General features: G+C 35.7%; 1 protein-coding gene across 1 annotated transcript; it reads left to right on the forward strand.

Moving 5' to 3' along the window:
* The first annotated feature begins 85 nt into the window (after positions 1-85).
* On the forward strand, positions 86-13,413 carry LOC127860817 (uncharacterized). The gene is made up of 7 exons (XM_052399107.1): positions 86-293; positions 3,117-3,320; positions 4,770-4,904; positions 11,167-11,328; positions 11,693-11,761; positions 11,950-11,997; positions 12,240-13,413. Exons 1-7 carry the CDS (start codon positions 86-88, stop codon positions 12,326-12,328), a joined length of 915 nt encoding a protein of 304 aa, XP_052255067.1. The 3' UTR covers positions 12,329-13,413.
* The last annotated feature ends 3,486 nt before the right edge of the window (positions 13,414-16,899 follow it).

A 16,899-nucleotide genomic window follows, 5' to 3' on the forward strand; every position in this document is an offset into this window, starting at 1 on the left:
TTTTTAGCGACCAATATAACAGCTCTATCTATTGTTGCGAACAATATAGAAGCACTGTTTATTTTTAGCGACCAATATTGCTCCCATGGGTTCCACCAGTCAGCGACTGGATCTGACCTTCAACGGCTTCAATTGGAGCAGCAACCTCGCCGTGGACGGATGTAGATCTCAGGATCAACCGGACACACAGCGCTGCTGCAGCGCCACCCGCGGCACCACCGACAACTTCTGGAGGGTCGATTTCGCGGGACTGATGTCCGTCAATCGTATTGTAGTTTACGGAAGGAACGACAGTAAGTTATTCCAAAGGAATATTTTAATGGTAAGCGATTAAATTTTGGACGAGCATACATAGACTTAACATGTAAAGTGTTCCGCCTTTCTGTTTGTCTAAGTTTTTTGTCAGAGGCTTTCATGTTGTATAAGGCAATCGCAACTACGGAATCCAGATAGTGCCATCTATTATATCGCCCCTCTTTCATTAAGGTTGGCATACGACACACGAAGCGACACACACTATTTTGCGCGATACACGAAGCGATACACGATATTTTATTATTCAAATATCGCCCATAATATCCGAATCTCGTGCATCGCGATCAATTTTCAGACCGCGACACACGACACACGAAGCGATAACCGATATTTTACGCGATACACGAAGCGACACGCGATATTTGTACTGTTCAATTATCGCTGTAACAGTATCGCCGGTCGACTCTCGCGTTTTTTAAACGGTGTTGCAGTAATTTTTAACCATTTATTATCAATATGGATGTGCACATGCAATCTCCACGCAGAGTCGTCGTTCCTTGCTCTCACATACAACTCTGCGAAAGGCTCAGCACGCCATTTTGTCTACCAAATAGCTAAAACCGAACAAACGCATTCAATGTATATTTGATTGGATATTTAAGATCGCATGCATTAAATTAAGAAATATGACTTTTAAATGTACGATAAATCGTGCAAAAACTTGCGAGTTTTGATGCAACTCTTTGGAACTATTTTATTGCCCATTTACGCAGATGGAATCATTCCACGCACTTTACAAATGTAAACAAATGAACATAATGTTTATTGAGTGACGTTAGGAATTGCTTCGACGTGTGTATGTATGCTGGTTTTTTAACATCAAAAAACCATATCAATTTTATAATAATGAATTAAGACTGATATAAGATATCATGGTATGAGATGGTTTTCTTTAATGCAGTGAATGCAATGTAACCGTCGTGCAAGAGATTGTTTAGTATACTGTAACCTCAATGATGAACGCTTGGTATGATCATGACATGAATGAGACGCTTTCATAACAATAGTCCGTTCTGAGCCCAACACATAGGTGAATGTAATGTAACCGTCGTGCAAGAGATTGGTGCACATGCTTGATGACGTAAAGATATCCCCTTTTTGTCTTCCCTGATTTTTAGCATAGGTGCGTTTACGCACCTATGCTTATGGTATATACCACATTTCGAAAATCCACATCTATCGGTTACCCATTATGAAGCCTTACCTAATCAAAAATCAGACGAAATATCTATTTAATTTAGTTTATGGTCATTCTTACAATTTTTTTTTGGAAACGTTTTTCTAACGTTTTCTTCCAAGAATATTGCTGACACCGTTTTTAGTGAATTTTTCTAAGACCGTTTTGTGTCAAAAAATCTTCTTATAACCTAAAACAAATTTCGTTCGTAAAACAATTCTATCTGCACTATAAATCTCAAACTCCTACGCAGTGGCCTCCCTTATACGAGAAGTTACTGACCGGGCGAAGCAAGGGAAGTAACTGCTGTGAGGAGTTTCTATAAAAATCTGCATTCAGAAATCTGTATTCAGAACTCAATCTGTTGTGCACGTCTGCATCTAACGCTTACCAAAAGTTTTACGACAAATTCTTGACGCAGACGAATAGGGTAGCGTCTATTTTCATTTGTGAAAAGAATAGTTCGATACAGATCTGTCCGTGCTTAAATTTTGAAAGGCTTGGGTAATTATTTTTCATAAGCGTTTCAAACACTGATGTAAATGGAAAGATTATCTATTTAAATAGTCGGTAATTGTTTGAAATTATTGATTTGAGAAATTCGCGGATGGCGATATCGAACTACATTATACCACGTGACGCCATTCTTCCCTGTATCTTGCACCTATGCTTTTAACGCCATCGGCGCTCTCGTTTTGAAAACGCGAGGGTCGACAGACGATATTATTACATATTACAATGTGCTACGTTAAAACGTGCTGATATAATTTACTATATGATATTGTTTGATTGTGTTTGTAACTACAATGCATTTTAAAATAGCTGTTCATAAAAGTATAATATATATATTTGGTTCTTATTAATTCCAAAGCAGATAGTAGAACGTAGTAGTACGGAGTTTAAGAAATATGTGTACTCTTCAACTGGAGAGGAAAATTAACTGCAGACTTGTTCGTAAAAAAATAATATTAGAAATCGGATCGCTCGAATTCACGATGGCTCGAACGTAAGTTTCCGGTCCCGACGAGTTCGAGTCATCGGGTTTTGACTGTAGTTATATTATCGAGCTCGCTTACAATACATCGGACAAACAATACACAGTACAACACTTTTTTGGAGGAAGCATGCATTCTTTGCACCATCATTTATGATAACTTCAGTACCTTACTATTATATTCATAAACTTGGTATATTTTATCTGTAAATTTTATCATAAACGTGTATTTTTGAAGCTGCGCAATTTAGTCGTTACTTAAGCTGTAAGTAATTACCCGGTACATCTTTGTTGACTTTCATTACTGGGAGTGCGTTTCGTTCTGAATTTAAAAAACGTTCTAAATAAGTAAAAATAAGCCCCGACCAGGAAAGCAGCACAGTAAAACATGAGCCTCATTTTGGAAACGAGAGCCTTAGTAGTATAGCATACACAAACGAATGATCAGTATCGTATTTTCGTGGTTTATCGGCCAAAAGACATCTCTTTATCGTTTTGATTTGTGTGGGTTCTAACAATTCTGACGAAACCTTGATACGTTATCAATACGTACCCATAAAAACTCAAAACGTTGTTTATTGCTGAATATAGTATAACACGATGAAACAGTTTATTTAATTCTTATTTCAGTACAAGGTGCGGACCAATCGGCGGAATTCAAACTAGCCGTCCGTAACAGCACAGGTGGTACCGAACAAGTCTATGACAACAAGGGTGTGTCCTATGGGTCGGGGGTGTTCACTGTGACTCTCGGGGATAGGGCTTTATCCGCGGTCATCATCACGCGGCCTGATTTCAACATCCTCACACTCTGCGAGGTCGAAGTGTATCTAGGTGAGAGATTGACGTTATCTAGTGTAGTTATTAAACAATCATTTTCTTCAACAAACTATACTCGTGAAAACATCATTTTGAATGATAAATTATCATATTATAACGTAAAATCAACTTTTCTGAAAAAAAAGTCCACTACCAAATATATATATATATATATATATATATATATATATATATATATATATATATATATATATATATATATACATATATATATATATATATATATATATATATATATATATAACAAGGTATCCAACTCGAAATCACTTCATCAATTTTGCAGCAATTTTCACGATCTTGGTCTTATTCAACGCAGAAACGAATTTCCTTTCTGGAAATGCATATGTCTTGCAATATTTTTACAAATACTGGGTCAACTTTTAAGAAATAACACGATACACAACTCGCCTGACCCAGTTAACATCGATCAGACCGTATTTATGAATGAAATCTTCACGGAGGTAAGGGCATTTTCCCTGCAAAGTTCACGGACCTCGATACCATAATTCAATAAAGCGTATGAAAAAAAAACCATTGCTACCGTGCTTGCCGTTGCATTATGCATCAAAACCAACTGCCCAGCGCATTTTGAAACCCTTGTTTACATACATTTCAACTAACTGACATTTTAAACACACCAATGATTTCATTGGTCCAATGCGAAGGTGTGTCTTTACAACTGGAGGTTTCATTTATAAATAGTCTGATCGAATTGTGTATCGCGTTATTTCTTAAAATATGACGCAGCATGTGTAGACATTTTACAAGATAAAAACATTTCCAGATAGAAAATTCATTTCTGCGTTGAATAAGACCGGGTTCATGAAAATCGCTGCAAAATTGATGAAGTAATGGCTGTTCAAAACGATGCATCCCGTTTTCGGATGATTTCGAGTTGGATACCTTGTTATATATATATATATATATATATATATATATATATATATATATATATATATATATATATATATATTTTTTTTTGATAGTGAATTTTATTTACAGAATAGTTGAATTTTCGTTATAATATGATAATTTATCGTTCAAAATGATGTTTTTACTATTTAATAGCATAGCCTTACGCTAACCACCTGTGGTGCAAATTATCGATAATTTTTATTCACGGTGTAACAGTGAAACTTATCGATAATTTTCACTGTTAATTTTAAGTGTTTGAAACAGTGAACTATCAGTTCTAATTCACTGATATTTCTCCATAAACAACAGGAAAGCATACACTAAATATCATTTATTGAACTTAGAAACATTGGGTCTATACTAAATGTTTCATTCTTTATATCACTAATTGAACTAAGAAACATAAGTTCTATAATATATGTTATGATACAGTACATAAAAATACACATCATAAATCCAAATCTGTACTTATAACTAGATGTACATATATAAGAAAAGTCAAATAGGTTCTACCCTGTCGTATTGCAGTGTGTCCCGACGGGCGGTACAGTGACGATTGTGTCCCCTGTGGTAACTGTCAAGATGGCGCTGCGTGCGACAAAGTCACCGGAGCGTGTCTCAGTGGGTGTGCACCGGGCTGGCAGTCAGTCAACTGTGACGTAGGTGAGACCAAGAGGTGATTTCGCGAAGTTTGGCCATCACTAAAAACGCGAACATGCAAAAACATAAACATTGGCCCATCAAACGAAGAAATAAACACATACATACAAAACAATCCGCCCGTTCTACTGGAACGGAGGGTATATTATGACAGCAAGTTAATACCAAATGTACTTTACGTCTTCTGGTTCTGTCTTTATGGGGGATTCCAAAAGACTCATTTATTGCTATCTATAGGTTACCAATGCAGCAATCGATTTCGGGTTTTGTTGGACGGCATACTTCTTTTATTTTGAGAATATTTTATCCGCTCTTTTTTATTTTCGAGTTGATTTTCTTCTTGGCCGAACCAGAATCGATCGCTCTTCTACCATGGCACCAAAACAAACACGGCTTTGCTATTGTTTTTTACATTATTGAATAGTGAATTCCCTCTCTTCTTTTCGTATGTTCAAAATGTGTGAAACTACGACTTAATTACATGGAATTAAAGCCAGTGATGTGGAAGACAGACACAATAATTGTCATTAATGAATGGCCAACGAAAATGACTTCCGGTAATCAAGCCGAAAACTACTTTTTTGGTTTGTAAATTATGATATGCATACAATGACAGTTATATACAAGAAACCAACGGAGACGGGTTATGCTCCACAAAGGGTTTTTTAGTCACAATATTGCACTATATATTCAGATAAAAGGAAACGTCTTGAGGGGCATAACTTTGGACAAAATAATACGATGGATGGTTTAGCAGCTTAAAAATTTCAAAGGGCCATAACTCTCTAAATAAATCATCTAACCAGAACCCACAAATATCATGCGCATCTCTTCAATGTAGTTAAGCTTCCCATAAAGCTTCATTGAATTCCAGACAGTAGATGGGGAGAAATAGCTCGGACAAGAATTGCACTATATTTACAGTTTATAGAAAGGCCATAACTCTGTGAAAAATCATCCGGCCAAAACCGTCTGATTAAATGCACATCTCCTGTTGGTAGTGAAGCTTCCTATAAAGTTTCATTGAATTCCCATCATAAGTTGCAGAGAAATAGCTCGGACAAGAATTGCACTATATGTACAATGGAAAATTTCAAAGGGCCAGAACTCTGTGAAAAATCATCCGACGAGAACCGGCTGATAATATGCACATCTCCTGTTGGTAGCGAAGCTTCCCATAAAGTTTCAGTGAATTCCAGTCATAAGTTGCTGAGAATTCGCCCGGACAAGAATTGCACTATATGTACATTTAATGGAAAATTTCAAAGGGCCATAAGTCTGTGAAAAATCATCGGACCATAACTGGCTGATAATATGCACATCTCCTTTTGGTAGTGAAGCTTCCCATAAAGTTTCATTGAATTCCGGTCTTTAGTTGCTAAGAAATAGCCCGGACAAGAATTGCACTATATGTACAGTTAATGGACAATTTCAAATGGTCATAACTCTGTGAATCAAAGCGCTGAAGGCACTGAAGATGTTCGCTATTGCATAATTTAACACGCAATTCATTTTTGAAAATCAATCGCAAGTTTGAAATTAACACACGCCATTCAACTTTATAAAGTGAGTGTCATAGCGCACGGGTCGAGTTTTGTGTGCACTTTTTATCATTCTTATTATTTCAAAGAAATAACTAAGACAAAATAAAAACAACATGCTTTTTGGAAGTTCTGAAAGCATAGAAAGTATGATGAAAATGGTAATGAGAACTTAATATAAAGAAAATTTGCAGTCACCATCATATTAAAGGAATATTTTTTCTAATATCAAATGACTATCTCAACAAGAATATAAATTCATAATGAATGTTCCGTGTACAAAACTTTTGATTTTTGACACCATATACAAATTCAAAATATACAATAATCTTTGTATCTTGTATATGGAGGAATAAAAGTATATAAACATTGCTGTTATGCTTTACTTGTTATCCGAGCAGTTAACACGGTGTCAACAACGCTAACATAAACATAGGTATAGAGCACTAATGCGCTTTTAGGCGTAGCTGTTTCAGTTTTCATCTTAGTGACTTTTACATAACGCCAACAGACACCCATGAATATTTAATAAGCTGATTCGAGATACAACCTCTGAATTTTTGCTACATCACTGCGTATGTGCTCAATTCAAAGGATGTAGCACTGTTCAGTGTAAGGAATTCCGGACTACTCTCTGTATGCTCAAACGACACAAATTTGTGGCCCTGTTACAAATACGCGTTACAATCCATCTCGCAGAATTTCACTTTCGCCTCCAAGATGAGAAAACAATCATTAGCGAAATAGTATAGTGTCACGATAAGAGAAAATCGTGTAATTATCATACCACAATGCGGGACGTCTGGAAATCATTCCTTAATGTGTGGATAGGCTGCCATTATTAACAAGTTTGCTATTTTGAATTCAATTTTGTATCAAAAAGCATTGTTCTTAAATGTGGCATTTTCAATTCGCAATGAGATTTGTAATAACCCTCGTCATGCGAAAATGGGTCTTATTCCATATGCGCCCATCATATAAATAGCCCACTCAGCTATCCCTCCTTCTGGTAAGGAGAAACATAACATATTGAGTGATTTTAAAGCAAACAGCATCGCCTATGGCCTGACTGCGCAAAAGCACATGTTGGGTTTAACAAACGCTTGCCGAAACGCATAAGACCCATTTTCGCATGACGGCGCTATTGACGTGTGATTTAAATGTGTCGAAAGAAAACTGCGTTTAAATCAAATATAAACATACGATATATTTCGATAGTGAAGAAAGATACTCATAACAAGGCATATGAGGACACATATGAAGTGCTCTCCCGTAGTATATTTTTTATTTACTCACACTAATGTGTGGTTTGACAATGCTAACACACATTTCATGCGGTGAATATGCAGCTTACAAGTGAAAAACACAACACAAAAGTTTAACTTTTGTTTAATTGTATTTAATTATTTAGAAAAGTAAATTGCTAACTTCATTTCAAAGTAAGCGTATACGCCGAATACATTTTTAAAATACATTTATTGTTATGAATATATTTAATATAATATATTAAGTTGTTTTCGGTTTTAGATATTAAAAAGCATTTTCGAGGTTGCCTATAGTATGCCTGTAGTAATTGATGAACTCATATCCAACTGTCTATGTTTTGAGAACTGTGAATATAAACAAGCATAACCTTCTACTAACCTTTTACTATTGCATTCGTATTATTATTATAAATTGTTTGTTATATTCGGGTTAAGCGATTATGAAACTTTTTTTTTGTCAATCGTATCGCTGAAGTTATTGTTGAACTTATGTTCAACGTGTTATAAGTTGAGAATATAAATAAGCGTCAACTTTTTCCCGAATCTCTCAATTTACGACCTGTACTACGTCATTGAGTTGTATGCGAAAGCGTAACCTATTGCGTTGTTATAACCCGTAAACTTTCCTTTGTTTATCGACAGGCGCATCTATTAATAGCCTCATATCATGAATGCCAAAACACCCGCGAAAAAGAACCACGTGACCAAATAGGACGCACAACGCAAATACCATGCGACTACGACTTTTATTATGTAAGAACGCTCCGCAATTGACATGACGCATTATCAGTGATCGCTCCGCCCACTTAATCACGTGGCTCAGCGGGAAGAAAACCTAGACAAGCTTACACCAAAATGGCTTCTTTGCCTATAGACTGCATATAGATTTACGCGATATTCCGGATGATTTTATGGACTTGTTTAACACCATATTACACTTGTAAAGGGGTTGATGCAATTTAGTTATTCTGCAAACGCAAAAAAATATACGATTAAAGAGGACATCAGCTATTTATAACGGGTAAATCGGTACATTTAACACGCTCTCAAACGCTTGCGCGCTTACCGAAATCGAACCCGTTATTACGTGTAATGGTGGTATTTGCAATAAATTAACACTTCCGAAACATTCCCCCCTACCAGTGTATTTGACACGAAATAGCGCTTTTTAACAAGGAATTCGGTGAAGTTTTACGCGCTTTCTGACGCCGGGTGGGTACCTCAATCCCATATGTTATTGCGTATAAAAGTGATCATATTAAACATTGCTTATGGGACATTTATCAATCACTTTAATTTAAAGCGCAAAACAACACAGTAAGTTTGGACATTGTCTGATATAAAATTTGCGTTGTACGAAATGGAATACGGTCAGGCTATTATAAATTAATAAGGCTACCAATATCAGACGCTCGCGCAGGTACCGACTTCCCCGAAGTTACCGCATTTATTGGTTAACTAATATCAGTAATAATAACTCTTTTACAATAGCATTTATCGATACGTCTTTATTAAAATAATAACAAAATGGTTTTCACTTGTTTCTGACACACACAGAAACGCGATTTTTAACGGGGATTTCGTAAAGTTACACGAATTGGGTACCAAAATTCTCAATTATTTTACATGCACACGTGACATAATACATACTTAATACTGCTTAGTTATTGCTTATATGACATTTCAAGTTTGTGAAATAAATTAATGTTCTATAAAGGGGATCTCGGTAATTCTTGAAGCTTCCACTCGCTCTTGTCAAGACCGCATTGCCGCGTTGGAAATTTCGGCTTTGGAAACGAAATACTAGTAAATTCAATGTCACCAACTAATCTGTCAGGATATCGATTGTCCGAGTAACATAATTCCCATTGACACCGTTAAACCATTTTTAATCGTTTTTTAAGAGGAAAACAAAAGAAACTCGTTGGAATAAAAGTGAACCTAAACATGTAGCTTGTCTAGAAAATGGCGGACAGGTCGTTGCTAACGAGTGCACCCGATTAATCGATCGCTGATTGGTGGATCAATCTAGTGGGCGGAGCGATCATAGATAAGGCGTCATGTCAATTCCTTTGAAGCCGGAGCCTTGTGATTGCTATTACGTAAAGAATTGACCTCTAACTGAAGTAAGCAAAGGAAACGCAGCACCTAATTGACCCATTCCTTCTATGTGCGAAGGCAGATTTATTTTACTAATGTATGGTTTGCCTATTATAACACACGTTATAATGCGGTAAATATGCGACTAACAAGTAAAAAACACTATGATTAAACTTTTGTTTTGAATTAAGTTATTTAGAAACCAAAATTCCAAACCTTATTTAAAAACAGCAAGACTACATTTTTTAGAGAATATTCTTGTTATATTTAAATGTTTTTTAACAGTTTCAGTGATAATGACACATTTTTTATGTTGTCTATCGTATCCTTGTAATAATTGTTGAACTCGTGGTCAAGGTATTATTAATTGAGACCTGTGAATATAAACAAGCGTAACCTTATACTAGTGCGTTATTCTCACCCGGACTCCCCTTTCTTTATCGCCAGCCTCAGAGTTATGAATGAGATGAGCGAAAATACTACGTCACGCAGACGAAGCAGAAAGAGGACTATTTTAATCATTCATAAACAATCTCCTCCGCGACACGTACAATACGATCATTGTTTTTTATTCTTTTCTATAAAACACCATTCGAAACTATTGCATTCAACACGATATTAATATAATGTTTCCATTTGTGAATAAACATAATTGGAGAACTCAAACCTCTTGCATAAATTATACAACTCTTTCTTGCGCGTAGTAAGCGGGAATTGGGTTAATCATACCTAGGCCGTACCGACCTGAATTTTACATTAAGCACTTTAGACGGTCGCTAAAGCGACCATCTTAAAATCATCTGACTAGAACCCGCTGAAAATATGCACATCTCCTCTTGGTAGTGAAGCTTCCCATAAAGTTTAATTGAATTCCGGTCATTAGTTGCTGAGAAATAGCCCGAACAAAAATTTTGCACGGACGGACGGACACACGCACGGACAGACGAAGCGGCGACTATATGCTCCCTCCAAAAAATTTCGGGGAGCATAAAAATGTATATTGACTTTATTACTAATTACTGGAACAAATGTTATATATATATATGCACACACATTTTATGACATACTGTATACACGTACGTACCAGATAACATATATAATTATTATATGTATCAGTATAAACAACGTATTATGAACCAGACGCCTTTATGTACAAAATAAGCTTCTGTTATGTCCTTAAAAATTCCATTTACACGCTCCCTGAGTGCAACGCAACGATTCTATCCGGACACCATATAAATCAATCATTGTGACCACCGATATTTTACATGGATAAAACAGTTACCACGCCACATCTATTACAAAAACAAACAAACAATGAGACATGGTGGTAACAATTAATTACACAATATTTTCCAGTTGCTCCCACTACTACTACAACGACAACAACTACAACAACGACATCAACAACAACTACAACAACACCGAGGCCGACAATGCCACCAACAACTGCAACAGTAACCACGCAGTCAACATCAACGATGGTGTCATCCACGATACAACCGTCCTCAACCACATCGGGTATCTTGGAAACACATTTACTTGTTTACTTTACGGCAGCATGCTTTTGACGATCTTGTCGAGTTTATGTCAGTGGTTTATAGCTACGCGTCCTTAACCCATTAATGCCTAGTGGACTCTCCAATCCTTCTAATTGAATCAATTTATTTCCAAAACTAGGGATGTCTAGTATATTTATTTCTATATTTAGAATATTTCTTACAGAAATTCCTTTAAGCAAACAGCGCAGACCCTGATGAGACGTCGCATCATGCGGCATCTCATCTGGGTCTACGCTGTTTGCCAATGCCCTTTTTCTAGACGCTAGGCATAAATGGGTTAAACAATACCTCGCTGACAGAAGTTATCTGATTTTCTGTTCCAGTGCCAACAGTAACAACCGCCACATCAGCATCAACATCAGCGCCCATGCAGACCGGAAGTAGCGCTCTAGGTAAAAATATATTGAGAAGAATCTATTGTACTTTTTCATGTTTATAATTACAGACAGTGAAACTTGAAATTAGCTAAAAACTTATCACGCATCAAAAGTAAATTCAGTCTCAATTATAAAAGCAGAAGCCGTGTATAAATATCATGCTTATCTGTCAAGCCTTTCTAGAATGAAATTTTATTTTGTAGTAACCAGTTCATCGGCGTCAACAGATACGACCAGATGGAATCCCCCTGGTACATTTCTAACATCATCGTTTTCTTCCTCTTCTACTACTAGTTCTCCTCCTTCTGTACTTAGAATGAATTGTTTAAAATCTGCATTGTCTTAATAATCAGCATCATGTCTTGCGATTAAGAAACTTAAAATACACATTTCGTTCATCACATATTGAATACCTAAATGATAATTCTAATTAATTGTTATATGATATTGTGCATATTATTACTAAGATGTATCTATTAACGTTACATTTCAGGTGGTAACACGGCTGCTGTCGGAAGAACGTTGTCATGGGAACTGCTCGCGCTGTTGTACGCTGCCACCCCCATGTTCCATGTGCTGTAAAACCTCATGAACTGTTATGGATAATGCCATTTCTCTTAATCACTAACAAATTATCCATGTGGTCACACTTATAGTTGATATTTTATATATCATTTGCATGATTACAACTGAATGCGTTATTTCCCAAAATGGCAATACATTTGTATTATATAGAAGGACTAGTAGGCACATTCCATATGTACTCGTCTTGCGTATCTTACCTGACCATTTTTTTCTGCGACAACTGACCAATTGTGGTCAGTATTTTCCATTTTCCATTTTTCTTCCGAACGGGCAGATTGTCCTGCCCGAGCAGATTCGGGACACGATATTGAATGTTGGACATATTTGTTCTCAAAGATCACTTCTGTATCACCCCATTTACTGCCCATATTCTAATTTTTAATTAACCTTTTTTACTTATAGCGTAACCGCACTGAGTCTCAAATATTATAAATCTATGTTTTGTTTTCCATCTTTTGAGCTCTGTCGTTTCGCCTATTTCACTGGAAAATGAAAAAATATAACTGCTGGGTCTTCACCGCAGCTTACAATTATGGACAATACTGCCCACAACTGACCATTTCGGACAACTAACTAAAAACTTACCATTCTGGTGAAAGTCGGCCCAAAGAACCTCGTCGGTAAATCTAGTTGTAACTTTTAAGTTTTAGTCATTTTACTTTTACTCGACCTTTTTATTTGTAACATGACCTACAAAGGTGTGCGACATTCATCGTAAATGTTGCGATATATATCAGTAGTTAATATTTTGCGACATTTATCGTTAAAGTTGTGACAAATATCGTCAGTAGTATTTGCGACATTTATCGTTCCTTGCGACATTTATCTTCAACGTTGCGACAAATCACGTAGCAACGTGTTCAAAACTTTAACGGCCAGTTAGTTCAGACCCAATAATAAATTTAAAAGCAATATTATTGTCAATACATGTATTTTTAAATAATTCCAGCAAATACATTTGCTTACAATTAAAATATATTGACGGGTTAACAATTTAATCACATTGATACATTGATGGAACAATCAACGGCTGTTAGATAAAATGGCCGTTGATATTTTTCACAATCAGTCCCTGCATTGGGAGCAGATACACGCATGATATGGCCTCTCACACGTCCAGGGAATGGTACCGGTACATTGGGGGGGGGGGGGGGGGGGGGGAGGGGGGAGGGGACAAAGAATTTTTGAAAAATTGAGAAGGAATATTTGTTGTTTTGTTTTTGTGCCAAAAATATTATGAATGCATAACAAACTTGTTTTGACCATTGGAAAAAAAATGAATTTATTTATATGTACCAGAACCGTAGCAAGAGTTTTGAGAAGGGGGGTGCGAATTTTCCCATCAATGATTATTATTGAGCAACAAAGTGGCGAAGCGGTAGGTTGGGGGAGCGGGTGTCCCCCTCCTCTAATCGTGGGGTTTGGAGGTCCTCCCCCTAGAAAACTTAGAAAATGAAAAGTAAAATCCTGCATTCTGGTGGCTTTTTATCATTATCCAGAGACTGAAGTTCTAGAGCATTTTTATATGAAAATTCACTTTCATTGACTATACTCAGTGACTGATCGACATGAATATGATATAACATACATGTATTCCCCACTGCCGCTTTTCAATAACCACTTTTGATCAGTCACGGCACAATATTATTTTAAACCCGGAGCTAGTATGCGCGCACACACTTTGTTTACATATGCAACAACACATTGATAGAATATAATATCAACAATAAGAACGGTATACATTATCATTATTTATTGGAATCTTGATAAAATTTGTGTATTTTACCATTCCGAAATTCTACCATTCCTAAATCAAGCAAATTAAAAGGAAATATTTGACTTTTTTCAAAACAATTGTTTGTCTGCTACTATGAATAGTATCCGAGGCCTAGGATTGCTCTAAACGTGCTAATACTAATAGTGTATTGTACAACAAACACTGATTAACAAAACTGGGTCTTCTCTCATCTGCATCAATACTAAACAGAAATCAAAATGTTATAACTGGGTACTTGTATTTTTTAAACTATTTTTAACAAATTAGTTATCTTTTTCTAAACGAATTTCAGAATATAACAATTAAGGCTTCATAAATACCCTATAACCACAAACTACTGGTCATATCGTCTCAGAGTCCTTTAAATGTATAACAGGACGTTGAAGAAAAAAGACTTATTTGCCCATATGTTTAAGATCCGTCACAGTTAACGAACATCAAACGCTAACGTCCACCTGATCATATATGTTATAACGTTTTAATTTCATTATAACAACTGTTTAAGAGTATGTCATCAGTGATTTTTTTTACCTGCGAGTCCTGGATTCACAAAAACCGCTGGGGATGCAAAGTTTCGAATTATGTGATTCCCAAAAATGTATTGAAATTTCTCAACAGATAATATCGTTTAATATTTGGAATCATTCTATCAATTCGGGGACTCATAGATTTGCAAGTTATCGAGTCCCAGGACTCAGGTTAGAAAATGTGTAAACATATCACTGTGACATATTTCCTAGTGTCAAGTTCGACAAAATTAAAACATTGTGGACAGTTCTGTATGTGGAGCAGAACAGATGCCATTAGGTGTTGGTAAACTACAAAAAAGCAACATTGCTTTGTAGAAATGATTTGTTTTCTTGCCATACAGCAACAAAAATCATGTCTTGAGCATAGCTGATATATTGTGTCTGAAAACCCTTTAGGTGATCCGAAAATGGTTATACGGGGATATAACAAAAAGACAACGCAGTCTGTCGAAAATGCTACATGAACAATGTGGAATTGTTATAAATTGTGTTATAATGCAAAATTATTAACCAGTGACTCATTAGTCTTCAGCAATAGTCGACGGGTGACTTTTGATTGTCATTTTCGGAAGCTTGCATAACATTCCGTTAATAATAATAATCTAAACTGTACTCTCTTTCCCATCGGTAGCATATTGAATTCAACATTATTGTAACGCTTAAATACGAAGACTCACTGGATTACGGGAAAAGATAAATAATCGTTTTTGCATCGAATAAAGTTGTTGCATCTTATAGTACATTTTTTTTACTCGTCATAAAAAATTGGTAACGAACGCACCCAACGCACCCCCCCCCCCCCTGGTTACGGGTATATGTACATACACATATTGATTTGGTTTTGGTCATTTGGAGATTTTCTCACAATCGTGTATTATGAATGTATTATGTATTCGTTAAAGTAAACTTTAATCCATCCCCCCTAAAAACAACAACAACCACACAACATTCTAAGCAGTATAATTGACACTTTTTTTGTTTCAAAAAGTATGGTTTTATTCGACTATTATACTGATATCTTTCAACGGGGGGAGGGCGCGGGGGGGTGTTATTTGTCCAATAAGAGAGATTTAATGCGTTACCTCTGTGCATATACAATCCTTTTTTACTATTTTTATTTCAACAATTATGTTAAAATATAGTTAAATGTATACTCAAAAACATTCATTCAAGTATCAGTGTAAAACAATCCTCAAAAATGTACAAAAAATATTAAAAGGCTTATATATCTTAAAATAAATAAACATGCACACAAGGCATTTTTTCTTCAGATTTGTCATTTACCCGACCCACTTTCCCTGTCTTATGTATCATAATTATGAATACTATTCACATGAGATAATGTATCATATAATTCCTCTCTTTGCTTTTTATAAATCTGGTTTGCACGATAATTGCATCCAAATTGCTTATCATGTCCTTGGTAAAACCAACAAGTTTTTGTGTGTACAGATTTAACGTGCATTTAATCATTGTTTTCATTCCATCTCTGATATTTCATCAAAACAATTAATAATTTTTTTTATAAAAATAATATGATATAAATTGCTTGAATAAAAAAGCTAACCAAAATGGTGAAAGTAAGATGCTGTTTATCCCCTTTGTGATAATACAGTATTTTATAGGTTAATGGGCAATTATCTTGGCGGCTATCTTGGATTTAGCAAAGACCTATTGAATGTATTTTATAGGTCTTTCTGTTTAGACACCATTTGATCAATAAGTTTCGTGGTAATAAAAAATATCTTTTACCCAAGATAATTCAGATAATCATAAGCATTTTCAAATAAAACCTTAGAATCATGCAGCGTGAGCCCCGGTTTCTACGAAAGCTCAATTTGAGAGATTTTTATCCTATTTGAAGGTAAATGATTTTTTATCTTTACTTTTACCATCATTATTAAGATATTTGTAGTTTATGTTTAACAATAATGTGCGTGCACTTAAAAGTATCAAACAGATCCAAATACATAAATATAACAAGTTGAAATGTCTTGCTTTCAATATATGTCTAAAATCAAAATCAACGGCTAACAACACCTCACTCCATTCAATATAAACCATCTAATAACAAATTAAAATGACGGAAGAGTATATTTTCTTAAATACGAATTCCATAAGGCCGTACACCCGCCACGGATGGTCTCTACTCTATATTTAAAACAAAAACGCTATTTATTTCATAGCCAGGGCTCTGTGAGACCTTTCTTTTTCCGTCTCCCTCCGAGCTGTAAATAGCTCATTATGACAATAGGGGAAAT

Source organism: Dreissena polymorpha, chromosome 15 (genome assembly GCF_020536995.1).
Source record: "Dreissena polymorpha isolate Duluth1 chromosome 15, UMN_Dpol_1.0, whole genome shotgun sequence".
NCBI classification, from domain to species: Eukaryota; Metazoa; Mollusca; class Bivalvia; order Myida; family Dreissenidae; genus Dreissena; species Dreissena polymorpha.